The sequence below is a fragment of the Scyliorhinus canicula genome, chromosome 5, assembly GCF_902713615.1.
Source record: "Scyliorhinus canicula chromosome 5, sScyCan1.1, whole genome shotgun sequence".
Taxonomy (NCBI): Eukaryota; Metazoa; Chordata; class Chondrichthyes; order Carcharhiniformes; family Scyliorhinidae; genus Scyliorhinus; species Scyliorhinus canicula.
Window position 1 is genome coordinate 215,582,691 of NC_052150.1, and position 13,912 is coordinate 215,596,602.

The following is a 13,912-nucleotide window of genomic DNA, read 5'->3' on the forward strand; positions in this document are numbered from 1 at the left end:
ACCCTATCCCCATAACCCAGCAACCCCACCCAACACTAAGGGCAATTTTGGACACTAAAAGGAATTTATCATGGCCAATCCACCTAACCTGCACATCTTTGGACTGTGGGAGGAAACCGGAGCATCCGGAGGAAACCCACGCACACACGGGGAGGATTTGCAGACTCCGCACAGACAGTGACCCAAGCCGGAATCGAACCTGGGAACCTGGAGCTGTGAAGCGATTGTGCTATCCACAATGCTACCGTGCTGCCCAGCCTGACATCGACATTTTTATCGAATCATACCTTATAACCAATGTCTCAGACAGTACCAGCACTATCCCTGGGTAGGTCCTGTCCCACCGGCAGGTCAGAACCCCCCCTCCCCCCGCTACCCCTCCCCCCAACCCCCGCACATTCCCCTCAGTTGATGAATCAGTACTCCTCCATGTTGAACATCTCTTGGCGAAAGCACAGAGGGTGGCAAAGGCACAGACCATACTCTGGGTGGGGGACTGCAATGTCCATCATCAAGAGTGGCCACTACTGAACTGAGCTGGTCGAGTCCAAAAGGACATAGCTGCTAAACTGGGCCTTTGGCAAGTGCAGAGAGAACCAACAAAAGGGAAAAGCATACTTGACCTCATCTTCACCAATCTAGGCAGCACGGTAGTGCAGTGGTTAGCACTGCAGCCTCACGGCACCAAGGTCCCAGGTTCGATCCCGGCTCTGGATCACTGTCCGTGCGGAGTTTGCACATTCTCCCCGTGTTTGCGTGGGTTTCACCCCCACAACTCAAAGATGTGCAGGCTAGGTGGATTGGCTGTGCTAAATTGCCCCTTAATTGGAAAAAAGGTTTGGGTACTCTAAATTTACAAAAGAAAAAATCTTCACCAATCTACCTACTGCAGATGCATCTGTCCATAACGGTATCAGTAGGAGTGGCAACCAGACAGTCTATATCAAGACAAGATCCCAGGGTGAATTATCCGCCGGCGGATACTCCGTTTTACTGGCAGTGCAGGTTTACCGGCGCCATGAGGTAGCCACAATGAGAAATCCCATTGGCCAGCAGCGGGAATGAAAAATCCCGCTGCCAAAGACGGCGTGCCAACGTGGAACATTCAGCTGGGGAGGCGGAGAACTCATCGCCCTCCACCGTCTTCACATTGAGGATATCTTCGGCACTGCCACAAGAATAGATCTATCAACTCAAGACTGGGCATCCATGAGGCGCTGTGGGCCATCAGCAGCAGCAGATTGTATTCAACCACAATCTGCAACCTTATGGCCTGGCATATCCCCCACTCTACCTGTCTCTGAACTATAATATAGGGCAATGATCTGGGGACCTGCATTTGAATGCAGGTCATTTAACCGGCAGGTTTATTGAACTGACCAAAACATGGGCATTATTCGGGAATTATAACACACCTTTATTTATATTTAGGGCTTTCGGTTTCCTTTTGGCGGCTTTGTTTGCAAAGCACCGGGGTTAATGTGTTTGTTTCAAATTGGGCGAAGCCTTCCACCAACTTCATCTTCTCAGTCAGACTGCCCGTTTCCACCTTCGACCCTGTCTCAGCACGTCCGCTGCTGAAACCCGTAACCGCACTGCGCTCACTGGCCTACATTGCCAACGGGTCAATTAATATCTTTATTTAAAAATTTTCAGCCTTGTTTCCAAATCCTTCCATGTCCCAAAATTGCTTCAAATTAATTTAGGGGATGTGGGCGTCGCTGGCGGGCATTTGAGAATCAACCACATTTCAGTGGGTTTGGAGTCTCACATGTGGGCAGGACTCGGTTAAGGGTGGCAGATTTCCTTCCCAGAAGGACATTCGTGAACCAGACAAATTTTTATAAAAATTGATAATCGGTTCATGGTCATCACCAGACTTTGCATTCTAGAATTTTTTAATGGAATTCTGCCCTGATGGGATTTCCACCCAGATCCCTAGAGCATTGCCTCGGGTCTCTGGATGGTCACACTACCACCACGCCACTTAATGAGAGGTGAGGTCCTCCAACCACGCTCTCCATGCCATTCTAGTCCAAGGCATTATGCAACCTCAACTGTCTGCTCATTGCTTCCTCATCTGTCAGTTTAGTGTGTTGTTGTGTGTGTGTGTGAACCTTTACCAATTTGGATTCTTTCCGCAGCCTCTCATGACGCCAATACTCTCAAATCGCCATCCGCTCAGGCGGAGCAGCATATTTCGCTTCAGGACTCACTCCGCGGACGCAGCCATGGAGAACATATTTTCGGATGACGAGGTCAGCGTCTTTGACGAAACCGAGAGTGTCAGGGACACCTTGTGCCTCCCTCAGCTGTACAGAACCAACAGCATCCAGAGTCACGGGAGTCACCGATCGGTGCCAAGCACAGTCAGTGTGTCACTCAGTGGGCGGAGGAAGTTGCACAGTGCCGTGGACCAGAATGGCGTGGTGAGCGTCGTTGGAGGACCTCCCATCTCACCAAGCAGCCTCCTTCTCCCACAAGTGACAGTGGGAAAGCCAATCATAGAAGACAACGTAAGCACTGATATTTCTTATAAAACTTTTTTAAAAATTTGACAACAGCAATCAATTAGGAAGGAAAACAATATTGTTACAAGGAGATTGGATGGTAAGTTTCAGTCCAAGCATTAGTGAGGTTACACATAGAGCACTGGGTGCAGTTTTGCCCTCCTTCCCTGAAAAAGACACACTTGCCCTCCCCTCGAGAGAGTGCAATGATCGGCTAGTTCCTAGGATTAGAGGCTGAGGGGACATTGAGTAGACGAGGCCTACATTCAATGAAATGAAAATCGCTTATTGTCACGAGTAGGCTTCAAATGAAGTTACTGTGAAAACCCCCAGTCGCCACATTCCGGCGCCTGTTCGGGGAGGCTGTTACGGGAATTGAACCGTGCTGCTGGCCTGCCTTGGTCTGCTTTCAAAGCTAGCGATTTAGCCCTGTGCTAAACCAGCCCCAGTATAACAAAGTATAACAGTGCAACAATGAGAGGGGATCTAATTGAATGCTATAATTTAAGGGTCTCAACATGGTAGACAAGTCCCTGGGGCCAGATGGGATCCATCCCAGGTTACTGCAGGAGGCAAGGGGAGAAATAGCTTGGACCTTAACCGATATCTTCACATTTTCACAGGGGCTGGTTTTGCACAGTTGGCTAAACAGCTGTCTTGTAATGCAGAACAAGGCCAGCAGCGCGTGTTCAATTCCCGTACCGGCCTCCCCGAACAGGTGCCGGAATGTGGCATCTGAGGGCTTTTCACAGTAACTTCATTGAAGCCTACTTGTGGCAATAAGTGATTATTATTATTATTATTATCCTCTTTGACATAGCGAGGTTCCAGAATTCCAGAGGACTGGAGAAGCCAATGTTATTCCCTTGTTAAGAAAGAAGCAGGGACAGTCCAGCAAATTATAGGCCGGTGAACCTGACAACAGTGATGGGGAAGCTTTGGAAAATATACTGAAGGACAGGATATATGCACGTTTGGAGGAATATGGACTGGTTAGTGACAGGCAACATGGTTTTGGCACGGGGAAGGTCATGTCTCACTAACTTGATTGAGTTTTTTGAAGAGGTGACAAAGAAAATTGATGAGAGAAAGGCTGTGGATGTAGTTTATATGGACTTTAGTAAGGTGTTTGACAAGGTCCCACATGGCAGACTGGTACAAAAATTAAAATCACATGGGATTCAGGGTGTGCTGGCTAGATGGATATAAAACTGGCTTGTTTATAAAAGACAGAGAGTAGCAGTGGAAGGGTGTTTTTCTGAATGGAGATCTGTAGATAGTAATGTTCCGCAGGGATCAGTGCTGGGATCTCTGTTGTTTGTAGTGATCTGGAGGAAAATGTGGGTGGTCTGATTAGCACGTTTGCGGATGACACGAAGATTGGCAGAGTTGCTGATAGTGCCGAGGATTGTCCGAGGATACAACAGGATATAGATTGGAGACTTGGGCACAGAAATGGCAGATGGAGTTTAATCCGGACAAATGCGAGGTGATGCATTTTGGAGGATCAAATCTAGGTACGAATTATACTGTAAATGGCAAAACCCTTAACATTAACATACAGAGGGATCTGGGTGTGTAGGTCCACAGTTCCCTAAAAGTGGCAACACAGGTGGCCAAGGTGATTAAGAAGGCATATGGAATGCTTGCCTTCATCAGCCGGGGCATTGAGTACAGGAGTTGGGAAATTATGTTGCAGCTGTATGAAACCTTGGTTAGGCCACATTTGGAGTATTGTGTGCAGTTCTGCACACCACATTATCAGAAGGACGTGGAATCTTTGTAGAGAGTGCAAAGAAGGTTCACCAGGATGTTGCATGGAGTCGAGGGTGTTGGCTATGAGGAGAGGTTGAATAAACAAGGATCGTTTTCACTGGAAAGACGGAGGCTGAGGGGAGAGCTGATAGAGGTCTACAAAGTTATGAGAGGCATAGACAGGGTGTATAGTCAGAGGGTGGAAGTGTCAATTACAAAGGGGGCACAGGTTCAAGGTGAGAGGGGGAACGTTTAAGGGAGATGTGCGGGGTAAGATTTCCACGCAGAGAGTGGTGGGTGCCTGGAGTGCATTGCCAGAGGACGTGGTGGAAGCAGGCACATGAGCAACATTTAAGAGGCATCTGGATGGGTACATGAATAGGGAGGAAATAGAGGGATACGGACCGAGTAAGGGCAGAAGGTTTTTCTTTAGTTAGGGCACCATGATCGGCACAGGCTTGGAGGGCCGAAGGGCCCGTTCCTGTGCTCTACTGTCTTTGTTCTTTGTTTGGTGAGAAAAATTATTTCTCTGAATGGGGAATCTCAAGCAAGGGGCCACAAACATAAAAAGGCTTTGTCCACTTGTATCTAAGATGAGGAAAAATGTCTTTACTTTAAGGGTCATGAGCTGGTGGAATTGTCTACCTCAGAGAGTTGTGGAATTCTCACTGATTGAATATATTCAAGACAAAAGTCTTTTTGGGTACTCCAGGGATGAAGGTTCATGGGGATAGTGCCAGAAGGAGGAGCTGAGGTAAATCAGCCATGAGCTTGTTGATTGGTGGAGAATGCTCAAAGGGCAGAATGGAGTACACAAACTCCTATTTCGGATATTTCTGGTACTAGTTTATCACTTGAAATGAAATGAAAATCGCTTATTGTCTTCAATGAAGTTACTGTGAACAGCTCCTAGTCGCCACATTCCGGCGCCTGTTCGGGGAGGCTGGTATGGGAATTGAACCGTGCTGCTGGCCTGCCTTGGTCTGCTTTCAAAGCCAGCGATTTAGCCCAGTGTGCTAAACCAGCCCCTTAGTGTGCTAAACCAGCCCCTTCACTGAAGTTATAATTTTGAGGAAATTATGTGAATGGTATTGAGACCGGGTTCTCTGGAATTTTGTGGGAAAATGCAGCTTGGGGAAGAACACGGTGGTAAATGGGCAAACTATTACCTCTCATTGCCAATCTTGCAAGGACGCTCCTGTGTCTGAGGTGGTTGCCAGATTATTTTGTGCTCACCTGAAATTCCCTCCTTCCCGTCTCCCTTGCTTTTCTTACTGTGATACCGCTGCACCCCAGCCCCAGTAACCATAAAGCGAACATTCAACCCAAAGATAACGTATCGTAATCGCATCTGCCTCGATCATGGGGTGTTCCAGTCAGAGTCGATGAGGCAAAACTATTTCCACTGGCAGAAGGGCGGATATACAGAGGACAGAGAAGAAAAAAAACTGCGTAAACAAATATTTGGGATGGTGGGTAGGGAGAAACGAGAACATAGAATGGCTACAGGGCAGAAAGAGACCATTGGGTCCATCGAGTCTGCACTGACACTCCGAAAGAGCACTCTACCTAGGCCCACTCCCTCTGTGGGTTTCCTCTGGGTGCTCCGGTTTCCTCCCACAAGTCCCAAAAGATATGGGGCGGAATTCTCCGCTCCCCATGTGGCGTGGGAGAATCGCGCGAGGGCCTGCCGACATTTTTGGCGCCCCCGGCAATTCTCCCCCCACCGCTCGGAAAAATCGGCGAACGGCGATTCTCCGAGCTCGATGGACTGAGCGGCCGGGCCCTTCACGCCCGTTTCACCACGGCAGCAACCACACCTGGTTGCTGCATTCGTGAAACGGGCGCCAGATGCCCGTTTTGGGCACCTAGGGGCCTGATTTGGACGGGAGCACCGCGACTGTGCTCAGGAGGGGACAGGCCCGCGATCGGTGCCCACTGATCGTCAGGCCAGCGTCCAAAACGGACGCACTCTTTCCCCTCCGCCGCCCGGCAAGATCAAGCCGCCATATCTTGCCGGGCAGCTGAGGAGAAAGACGGCCACCGCACATGCGCGGTTCACGCCATCTGCGCGATGAAGTTGGAACTGGCAACCCGCGCATGCGCTAATTACCTCACAAATGCGCCGTTTTGCGCGTCATTTCTGGCGTGACGAGGTCACGGCCAGGAAAGACGGAGGCCCGCTCCTAACCCCCCGGGTGGGGGTGAATTAGGTGCGGGGAGTGGGCCCCGAGGCCGTCGTGCACCTCGGCCGATTTCACGACGGCCATCCCCATTTTTATCGGGAGCGGAGAATACCGCCCATGCTGTTAGGTGAATTGGACATTCTGAATTCTCCCTCCGTGTACCCGAACAGGCGCCGGAATGTGGCGACAAGGGGCTTTTCACAGTAACTTCATTGCAGTGTTTATGTAAGCCTAATTGTGGCAATACTAAAGATTATTATTAGTAGTAGTATTAGTGTCCGACGGTTACGTGGGGTTACGGAGTTACAGGGATAGGGTGGGGGAGTGGGCCTAGGTAGGGTGCTCTTTGGGAGGGTCCGGGCTGACTTGATGGGCCGAATGGCCTCCTTCTGTACTATAGATTCCATGATTCGATGATGTTTAGACTGTGATAGGAAACCGGAGCACCTGGAGGAAACCCAAGCAGGCACGGGGAGAACGTCCAAACTCCAGACAAATAATCGACCAAGGCCGGAATTGAACCCAGGTCCCTGGTGCTGTGGGGCAGAAGTGCTAACCACTGTGCCACCACATTTAGTTGGACATCTTAGCAGCCAAATAATTTTAACAGGCCTTTTTCGCGTTTTTGTTTGAAAACCCATAACACTTCCTCATCAGCTAAATAACCTTCAATATAGATGGACTGGGAGGAGCAGCATTGGGACTGGTTGCCGAGGTGATGGCAGTATTAGTGCTATGGAAACCGCTGCTCACTTCATGGTGCCATCTGCAGAACGTTCCATCGTCAGGGACACATTAGGTGGCAGGGATGCAGTGGCGTGAAGATTAAGGTTGTTGGACTGATCCAGGGTCCAAAAGATAAACGTGTTGCTAGGTAATGGGAGGTTAATAAAAGAAAAATCATCACGGGTCAGCTGCATGAAGGAAGATGAAAAGAAAATGCGTGGAGTTTTGTCAATGATTAAAATGAATGCTTTTTGGTACTCAGTCGGAAGTTAAACAGTTATGTGGCGAAAATTATAATGGGATTATCAGAAATCCTGGCCCAGGGTGCATTCCAAATACTGCGGAATTGAAACGAATTCCCTGTGGAACATTAGAACTATTGGGAACGGGAAAAGAGACATTGGCCTTAATTATCTCCAGGTAATGTGACTTGTCCTGATTAGCTCTCGAAGCCACAGCTTGTCCATGCTGGTCAACAAAGATTTGACTTTACTAATCCCATTTTCCAGCTCTGGGCCCACAGCCCGAGAAGTTAAGGCAGCGCAAGTCACTCTCTAAATATTTCGAAAATGTTACCAGAGTTACTGGTTCAACCACCCTTTCAGGCAGTGAGTTCCACACCCCCTCCACCCTCTGCGGAAAAGGTTTCTCCTCTAATCCCCTCTTAGCCTTCTACCTCTTGCCTTAAATCTATGCCCCCTGGCTATTGACCCTCTACTAATGGAAAAAGTGCCTTAATATCCACCCTATCTATCCCATTCATGTCTCTCTTATTCCCACCTCTGCCCGCCCCTTCTCCGATCCAGCGAAGCTAAAGGGCGCCATCTGTAGGTCAGATAATCTCTGGCACCTGGGGTGGGAAGCAGCCCAGCTCTGTGAAACTATGAAAATGAAAATCGCTTATTGTCACGAGTAGGCTTCAATGAAGTTACTGTGAAAAGCTCCTAGTCGCCACATTCCGGCGCCTGTTTGGGCAGGCTGGCACGGGAATTGAACCGTGCTGCTGGCCTGCCTTGGTCTGCTTTCAAAGCCAGCGATTTAGCCCAGTGTGCTAAACCAGCCCCTTCACTGAAGTTATAATTTTGAGGAAATTATGTGAATGGTATTGAGACCGGGTTCTCTGGAATTTTAGCCCAGTGAGCCAAATCAGCCCCTAACCATCCTCTCATATCCTCCTGAAATGACAATATATTAATAATCTTTATTAGTGTCACTATTAGGCTTACATTAACACTACATTAAAATATTGTGAAAATCCCCGAAAATACATGAAAAAAACACCTGCTTTTATAACGTGTCTTTTGCAACCTCAATGTCCCCTAAGGTGCTTTACAGCTCCTGAAGGACTTTTTCAAATATGGCAATTCTTGTAATATAGGAACACTCTCTTTGAGGGAGAAAATGGCCCTCAGTTAAACATCCCAGTGTCAGTCTAAATTTCCGTACCCCCCCCTCTGGGGTGGGACTTGAACCTACAATCTTCTGTGTCTCAAAGGTCAGAGTGTTACCTCCATGCAATAGCTAACACCTGTATGAAGGTAACAGTCAGTGACAGCATGTCAGCAACACGGTGGGGAAATGAATGTCACTTCATCATGTCACTTCCAGTCACTCATTGGATGTTACTGATTTGTGCTGGACTGGATTTTTGGAATGATCTGGAGCCCTTATCCTCTGCTCCTATTGGCCATCTAGGGAGCTCTGTGCTGTGGTGTGTTAAGGAATGGGTTAAGAGACATTCCAATTAAATGTCTCATTTATGTTAAAATCCAATAATTGGCACTGATATGTAAAGAAGCTTCAGGTTGCCTTGGGAGCATGTGATGTGATGATAGAGTTTTTGTACAGAGTTGTGTTAGAGGAAAATAAAGGTGTTTGTGAGAAGGAGCAGAACTTTTGACTCTGTAGACAACAGCCGCTAAACGGCTGGGGAGGGGCGAGGGGAGAGAGGGAGCAAAGCCAATGAAGGATTTGAAAACTGGATTTGAAGATCAGGAAAGAAGTATAAATATCTCTCAAAATGATTAACGTACTCAGTGAATTAGCTTTTGCAGTGCAGTGATTATAGGACTGGGAGGTTAATCTGGCTGAGGTAGCATTCATTCAGAGAGGAATGTTTTCAGGACACTGGGAGAATGTTTCTGCTGGTCCAAGGGATCGTTATATGCAAATCCAACAGTTGAGATCTCAATTCTACAGCAGGGTATCGTCCTCTCTGAGTGTGCAGCAGTGCAGTCTCGATTATTCTTTTACCCAATTAAGGGACAATTTAGCGTGGCCAATCTACATACCCTGCACATCTTTAGGTTGTGGGGTGAAACGCACACAGACACAGGGAGAATTTGCAAACTCCACATGGACAGTGACCCGGGGCCACTCCACACGGACAGTGACCCAGGGCCACTCCACACGGACAGTGACCCAGGGCCGGGATCGAACCCAGGTCCTCGACGCTGTGAGGCAGCAATGCTAACCACCGCCCCACAGTCCAATCTTTGTGTGGAACTCAAACCATGACCCTAGTTGGACATGGCATCGATTGAATCTCTTCCTTTTTACATACCTAATAAGCTTCTCTAATCTCTTTTTAAACCTGTTGTTCATGTATCCTCATATCTGTTTATTCTTTCCTCATTAATTTCTCGGACATCCTTTGCTGAATCCTAAAAAATTCTCCCAATCCTCGGGCTCTTTTTGACAACATTATAAGTCTCTTTCTCAATTTCTTTGGTTAGTAACAATGGACTACTCTTCCCATTTTGATTTTTATTCTTCAAGGAATTTATATTCATCATGAATTATGAGTTAACTACCATCCATCGCATCTTTTAATCTGGTTTCTCAATTTTCCTTAGCCAACTCATCCCTTGTATCTACATAGTTTGCTTTGTTCAGATTTAAGACCCTATTTTCAAAGTTAACCAAATCACTCTCAAAGAAAATATTATGATCACTCTTCCCCAGATACTTTTGCAACTAATTATTAATTAACTAATCTCATTGTATAATACTAGAATCAAACTAGCTTCTTCTCTAATTGGTTCCTTGACATATTGACTTGGAATACATTCCATTAATAAAAATGTTAGATTTAAACGAACTTGCTTTAACACCACGCCTGACAGATGTCACCTGCAACAGTGCCTCCTTCTGTGCTCTGCTGGGACTGCAGTTGTGTTCATGGTTCTAGAGTGGGATCATGAATGCACAATCTTTTGACTCAGAGGCGACAAAGTTATCTCCTGAGCCATGGCTGGCACTGCAAGAGAGACACTGTAAACCTTCCACATTTACTGAAATGCCATGAGCGAGTCTGTTACTGACACAGACTCTCAGACAAGAGAAACAGCAGAAACAAGAGATTATACATAGGCTTCCTCAGCCCCCATCACTCTGTGTATTGTTAGACTATCATTACAACACCAGCTACAATTCTTACTTTTGCGTGACAATTGAGTTCAATCAACAACAACAACTTGCATTTATATAGTGCCTTTAATGCAGTAAAATATCTCCAGGCACTTCATTGGAGCACTGTCAAACAAATCTTGACATCGAGCCATGTAAGGACATGTTCGGACAAGAACTTGGTCACAAAGATAGTCTCCAAGAAGCGTCTGAAATGAGGAAAAGTGTGCAGAGAGGAAAACAGGTTTAGCTACCAGAGGGACTTCCAGAGGTTCGGACCCAGGCAGTTGAAGGCACAGCCACAAATCGCGGAGTGATTTAAATCAAGGCTGGACAAGAAGCTAGAATTGGAGGAATGCAGCTAACATGGAGGGTTGTGGACCAGGAGGGGAGATATTGTGATTGAGAGGGGTGGGGCCATGGAGAGAACTGAAAAGACAATTGTGAATTTTAAAATAAAAGTATTGCTGGACAGCGTGCTGGAGGGATGCAGGGTAGGGGCGGGCTGATGGTGGGGGTGGGGTGATGGCAGGGTGCCATGTTGTGGTGGGGTGCAGGAGGGTGGCCGAGTGGAGCAGGGTGTCGGAGGGCTTTCCTCTTCTTGTCGATTGAGGTCTTGGAAGGTGTGATCGTTCTCACCCATCCAGCCTTTGTATCTCCTGACCTTCTGCCCAATGGTTTTTTCACAGCTTGAGACTATGGCTGTCTTCAGTTCTTTCCTTTTTCCTCGACTCCAAAAGAATGGATACTTTGGAGAAGACATTATTGGAAATTCAGGCTTAGCTCTTGAAGCTGCTCAACGTTGATCTTTTTTCAGAGCCGTTTCTCCTCTTCCATTGTTTCTGGTGCAGTTTGATGGATATAGAGGAGCGGATAAGCCGGTGGTCTGTCCAGCAGTCACCTTCAGTGGTTATCGCTTTGGTGATGAGGGCATCCTTTTTATCCCGAGATCAGACAATCATGCAGTCAATCATGCGCCAGTGCATTGAACGAGGATATCTCCAGGAAATCTTGAACTTGTGTTTTTGGTGGAACAGTGTGTTAGTGATGATGAGCTGGTGTTCTACGCTGTTGGTGTTGCAATTCCCAACTCTTTCCTTTCCGATGGTTCCTTTCCAAAGTTGGGAGTCCTTTCAAACCCTAACTCTGGCATTGGAGTCCCCAAGGAGGAAGACTTTATATGTTGGAGAGCATGGTGTCCAGGGCAGAGTAGAAGCCTTCTTTGGACCAATTGGCATCAAGGGTTGGGGCATAGACCCTCATGAATGTTGCGTGCTGGTTCTTGGCACGTTGTAGACAAAGGTTCATGATGCGCTGGTCGATGCTCCTTCACAAAACCTGAAATTGACATCTTGGGGAAAATGGCCTGGTTTTGTGTTAGATTATCCTGTGATCCTACATCCTGGGATTGGCGTAGATCAGAAATGTTAACTCTTTGGTGTGCTAATCCAAACTAATTCCCTTGTATAATGGGTCTGTTTGAGACACACAGTTCCCCTGAAGAAGGAAATCCCATCTCGTGAATTGTTTATACCTCATTCTGCGGCCCCTCTACCCGCCCCCACCCCACCTCACGCCATGTCTCGGCGTCAAGGGCTTGCAACAATAATATGAAAACAAATTAGGCTGCACGCAGGTTGGAAACATTCTGTATTCTCTGTAGGGCTTGTGCTAAGTAAGGGAATCCAACTGATAATCAGGTTTTTTTGTAGAATGTGGAAAAGCCCAGATTAAAGGTGGAAAATAATCATTTGGTCCAAACGCAGGCCAAGTACAATCTGGAATGTTCCGCTGCTGGAATTTTCTAATGGGACGGTCGGTGCCAAAACTCCACCAAACCCGAAAGCAATGAGGCAAAATAAGACCTTCCAAAACATTATTCGCCTCTCATATCTTCAGCATTCGCACAACATTTCAGCTTCTGCTGCAGTAACATGGAGACTGGTTGTTACCCACAGAGCATTTGATCATTTCCAGCTACATTGACCTCTTTAGACAGAATCAAAAATAACTCAACTCCATTTCAAGGGATAATTCATTTCTTGTCAGTCAGGTAGCACATGTCAGATTTTTAAAGGGCGAGTGTGAAGGTAGCGAACAAAACGCACAGTACTGTGTGATTGTTTCAAAACATATTCTTAATTCAAAAATACCTCCTGGTGACTTTCGAGGATCCTTGGGGAAAGTGGCGTTTAAAAGGAAGAGTTTTCTTTCGGAGTTAACAAATAGTTTGAGCTAAAATGGAACCCATCTAGCGTTGCAGATTACCACCCAGGCGGTGATAAAATGAAATAGCACAGAGGAGACCATTTAGCCGACTGTGTACTGTGCTGTACCCATTGTTACCAGGGACGTCCCTTTGGCTCTGACTGATTCAGTTTTATAGGGTAAATGCTACCAAGCACCAGGCTGTTTTTTTTCCTGGAACTATCCTTCCCAGTGCTTCAAAATGCCATGATTTAGTTGCACACATAAAAACAAGCTCAGACACATGGGGGATTACTTGCTCTCTGGCTCCAGGCTGAGAAAAGAGATATCGATTCATTGCTTAAATAGCTCATTAAGAATGTCTGTGATACCAGATACAAGTAGCATTTCATCCTCGTGGGACTGACCAGTTAGACTGCACGTACATGATTTCTTCCCGGCTTGATGCTCTTAATGGAGTAAGAGGAGATATAGACATGCTTCTGATCTGGTGTCCTGCCCGATGGATTTGGGCAGCAGTTCGCTGAGCACCACTTGATTTGCTGCTTCGGGGAGGAGGAAGTTGCAGAACTGTCCAGTGATGTATTTCATCAGGAGAAATGCTGTTGGGGTTCTCTGGGGCTTAATGGATAAGTGCACTTCCTGGAGGGAAGCTGGGCTGTGCAGTAACCAGCAGAATTCCTGAGCCTCAGTCCCTACTGAATCAGCTAACCCAATGGTAGTTGGCGTGCTGCCGAGGATGTACGACAACCAAAAGGCAGGGTTGAGCTGATCTGTGATGCCCCGCGGGGTCGAATAGTCCTTCTGGCATCATAGAATTTATAGTGCAGAAGGAGGCCATTCGGCCCATTGAGTCTGCAGTGGCCCTTGAAGGTGTGCTTAAGGCCACGCCTCCACCCTGTCCCCATAACCCACTGACCTAATCTAACCTTTTGGACACTAAGCGGTAATTTATCACAGCCAATCCACCTAACCTGCACATTTTCGGACTGTGGGAGGAAACCGGAGCGCCGGGAGGAAACCCATGTAGACAGGGGGGAGAAAGTGCGACCTCCACACAGACAGTCACCCGAGACCGGTATTGAACCCGGGACCCTGGAGCTGTGAGGCAGCAGTGCT

General features: G+C 47.3%; 1 protein-coding gene across 2 annotated transcripts in view; it reads left to right on the forward strand.

Moving 5' to 3' along the window:
* Nucleotides 1–13,912, forward strand: part of scn5lab (sodium channel, voltage gated, type V-like, alpha b) — a 707,937-nt gene that overhangs the window by 492,422 nt on the left and 201,603 nt on the right. For both annotated transcript variants that reach the window (XM_038798482.1, XM_038798481.1), the window contains one exon: nt 2,145–2,516. In XM_038798482.1, coding sequence (XP_038654410.1) covers nt 2,145–2,516 — 372 coding nt within the window. The remainder of the gene's footprint in view (nt 1–2,144; nt 2,517–13,912) is intronic.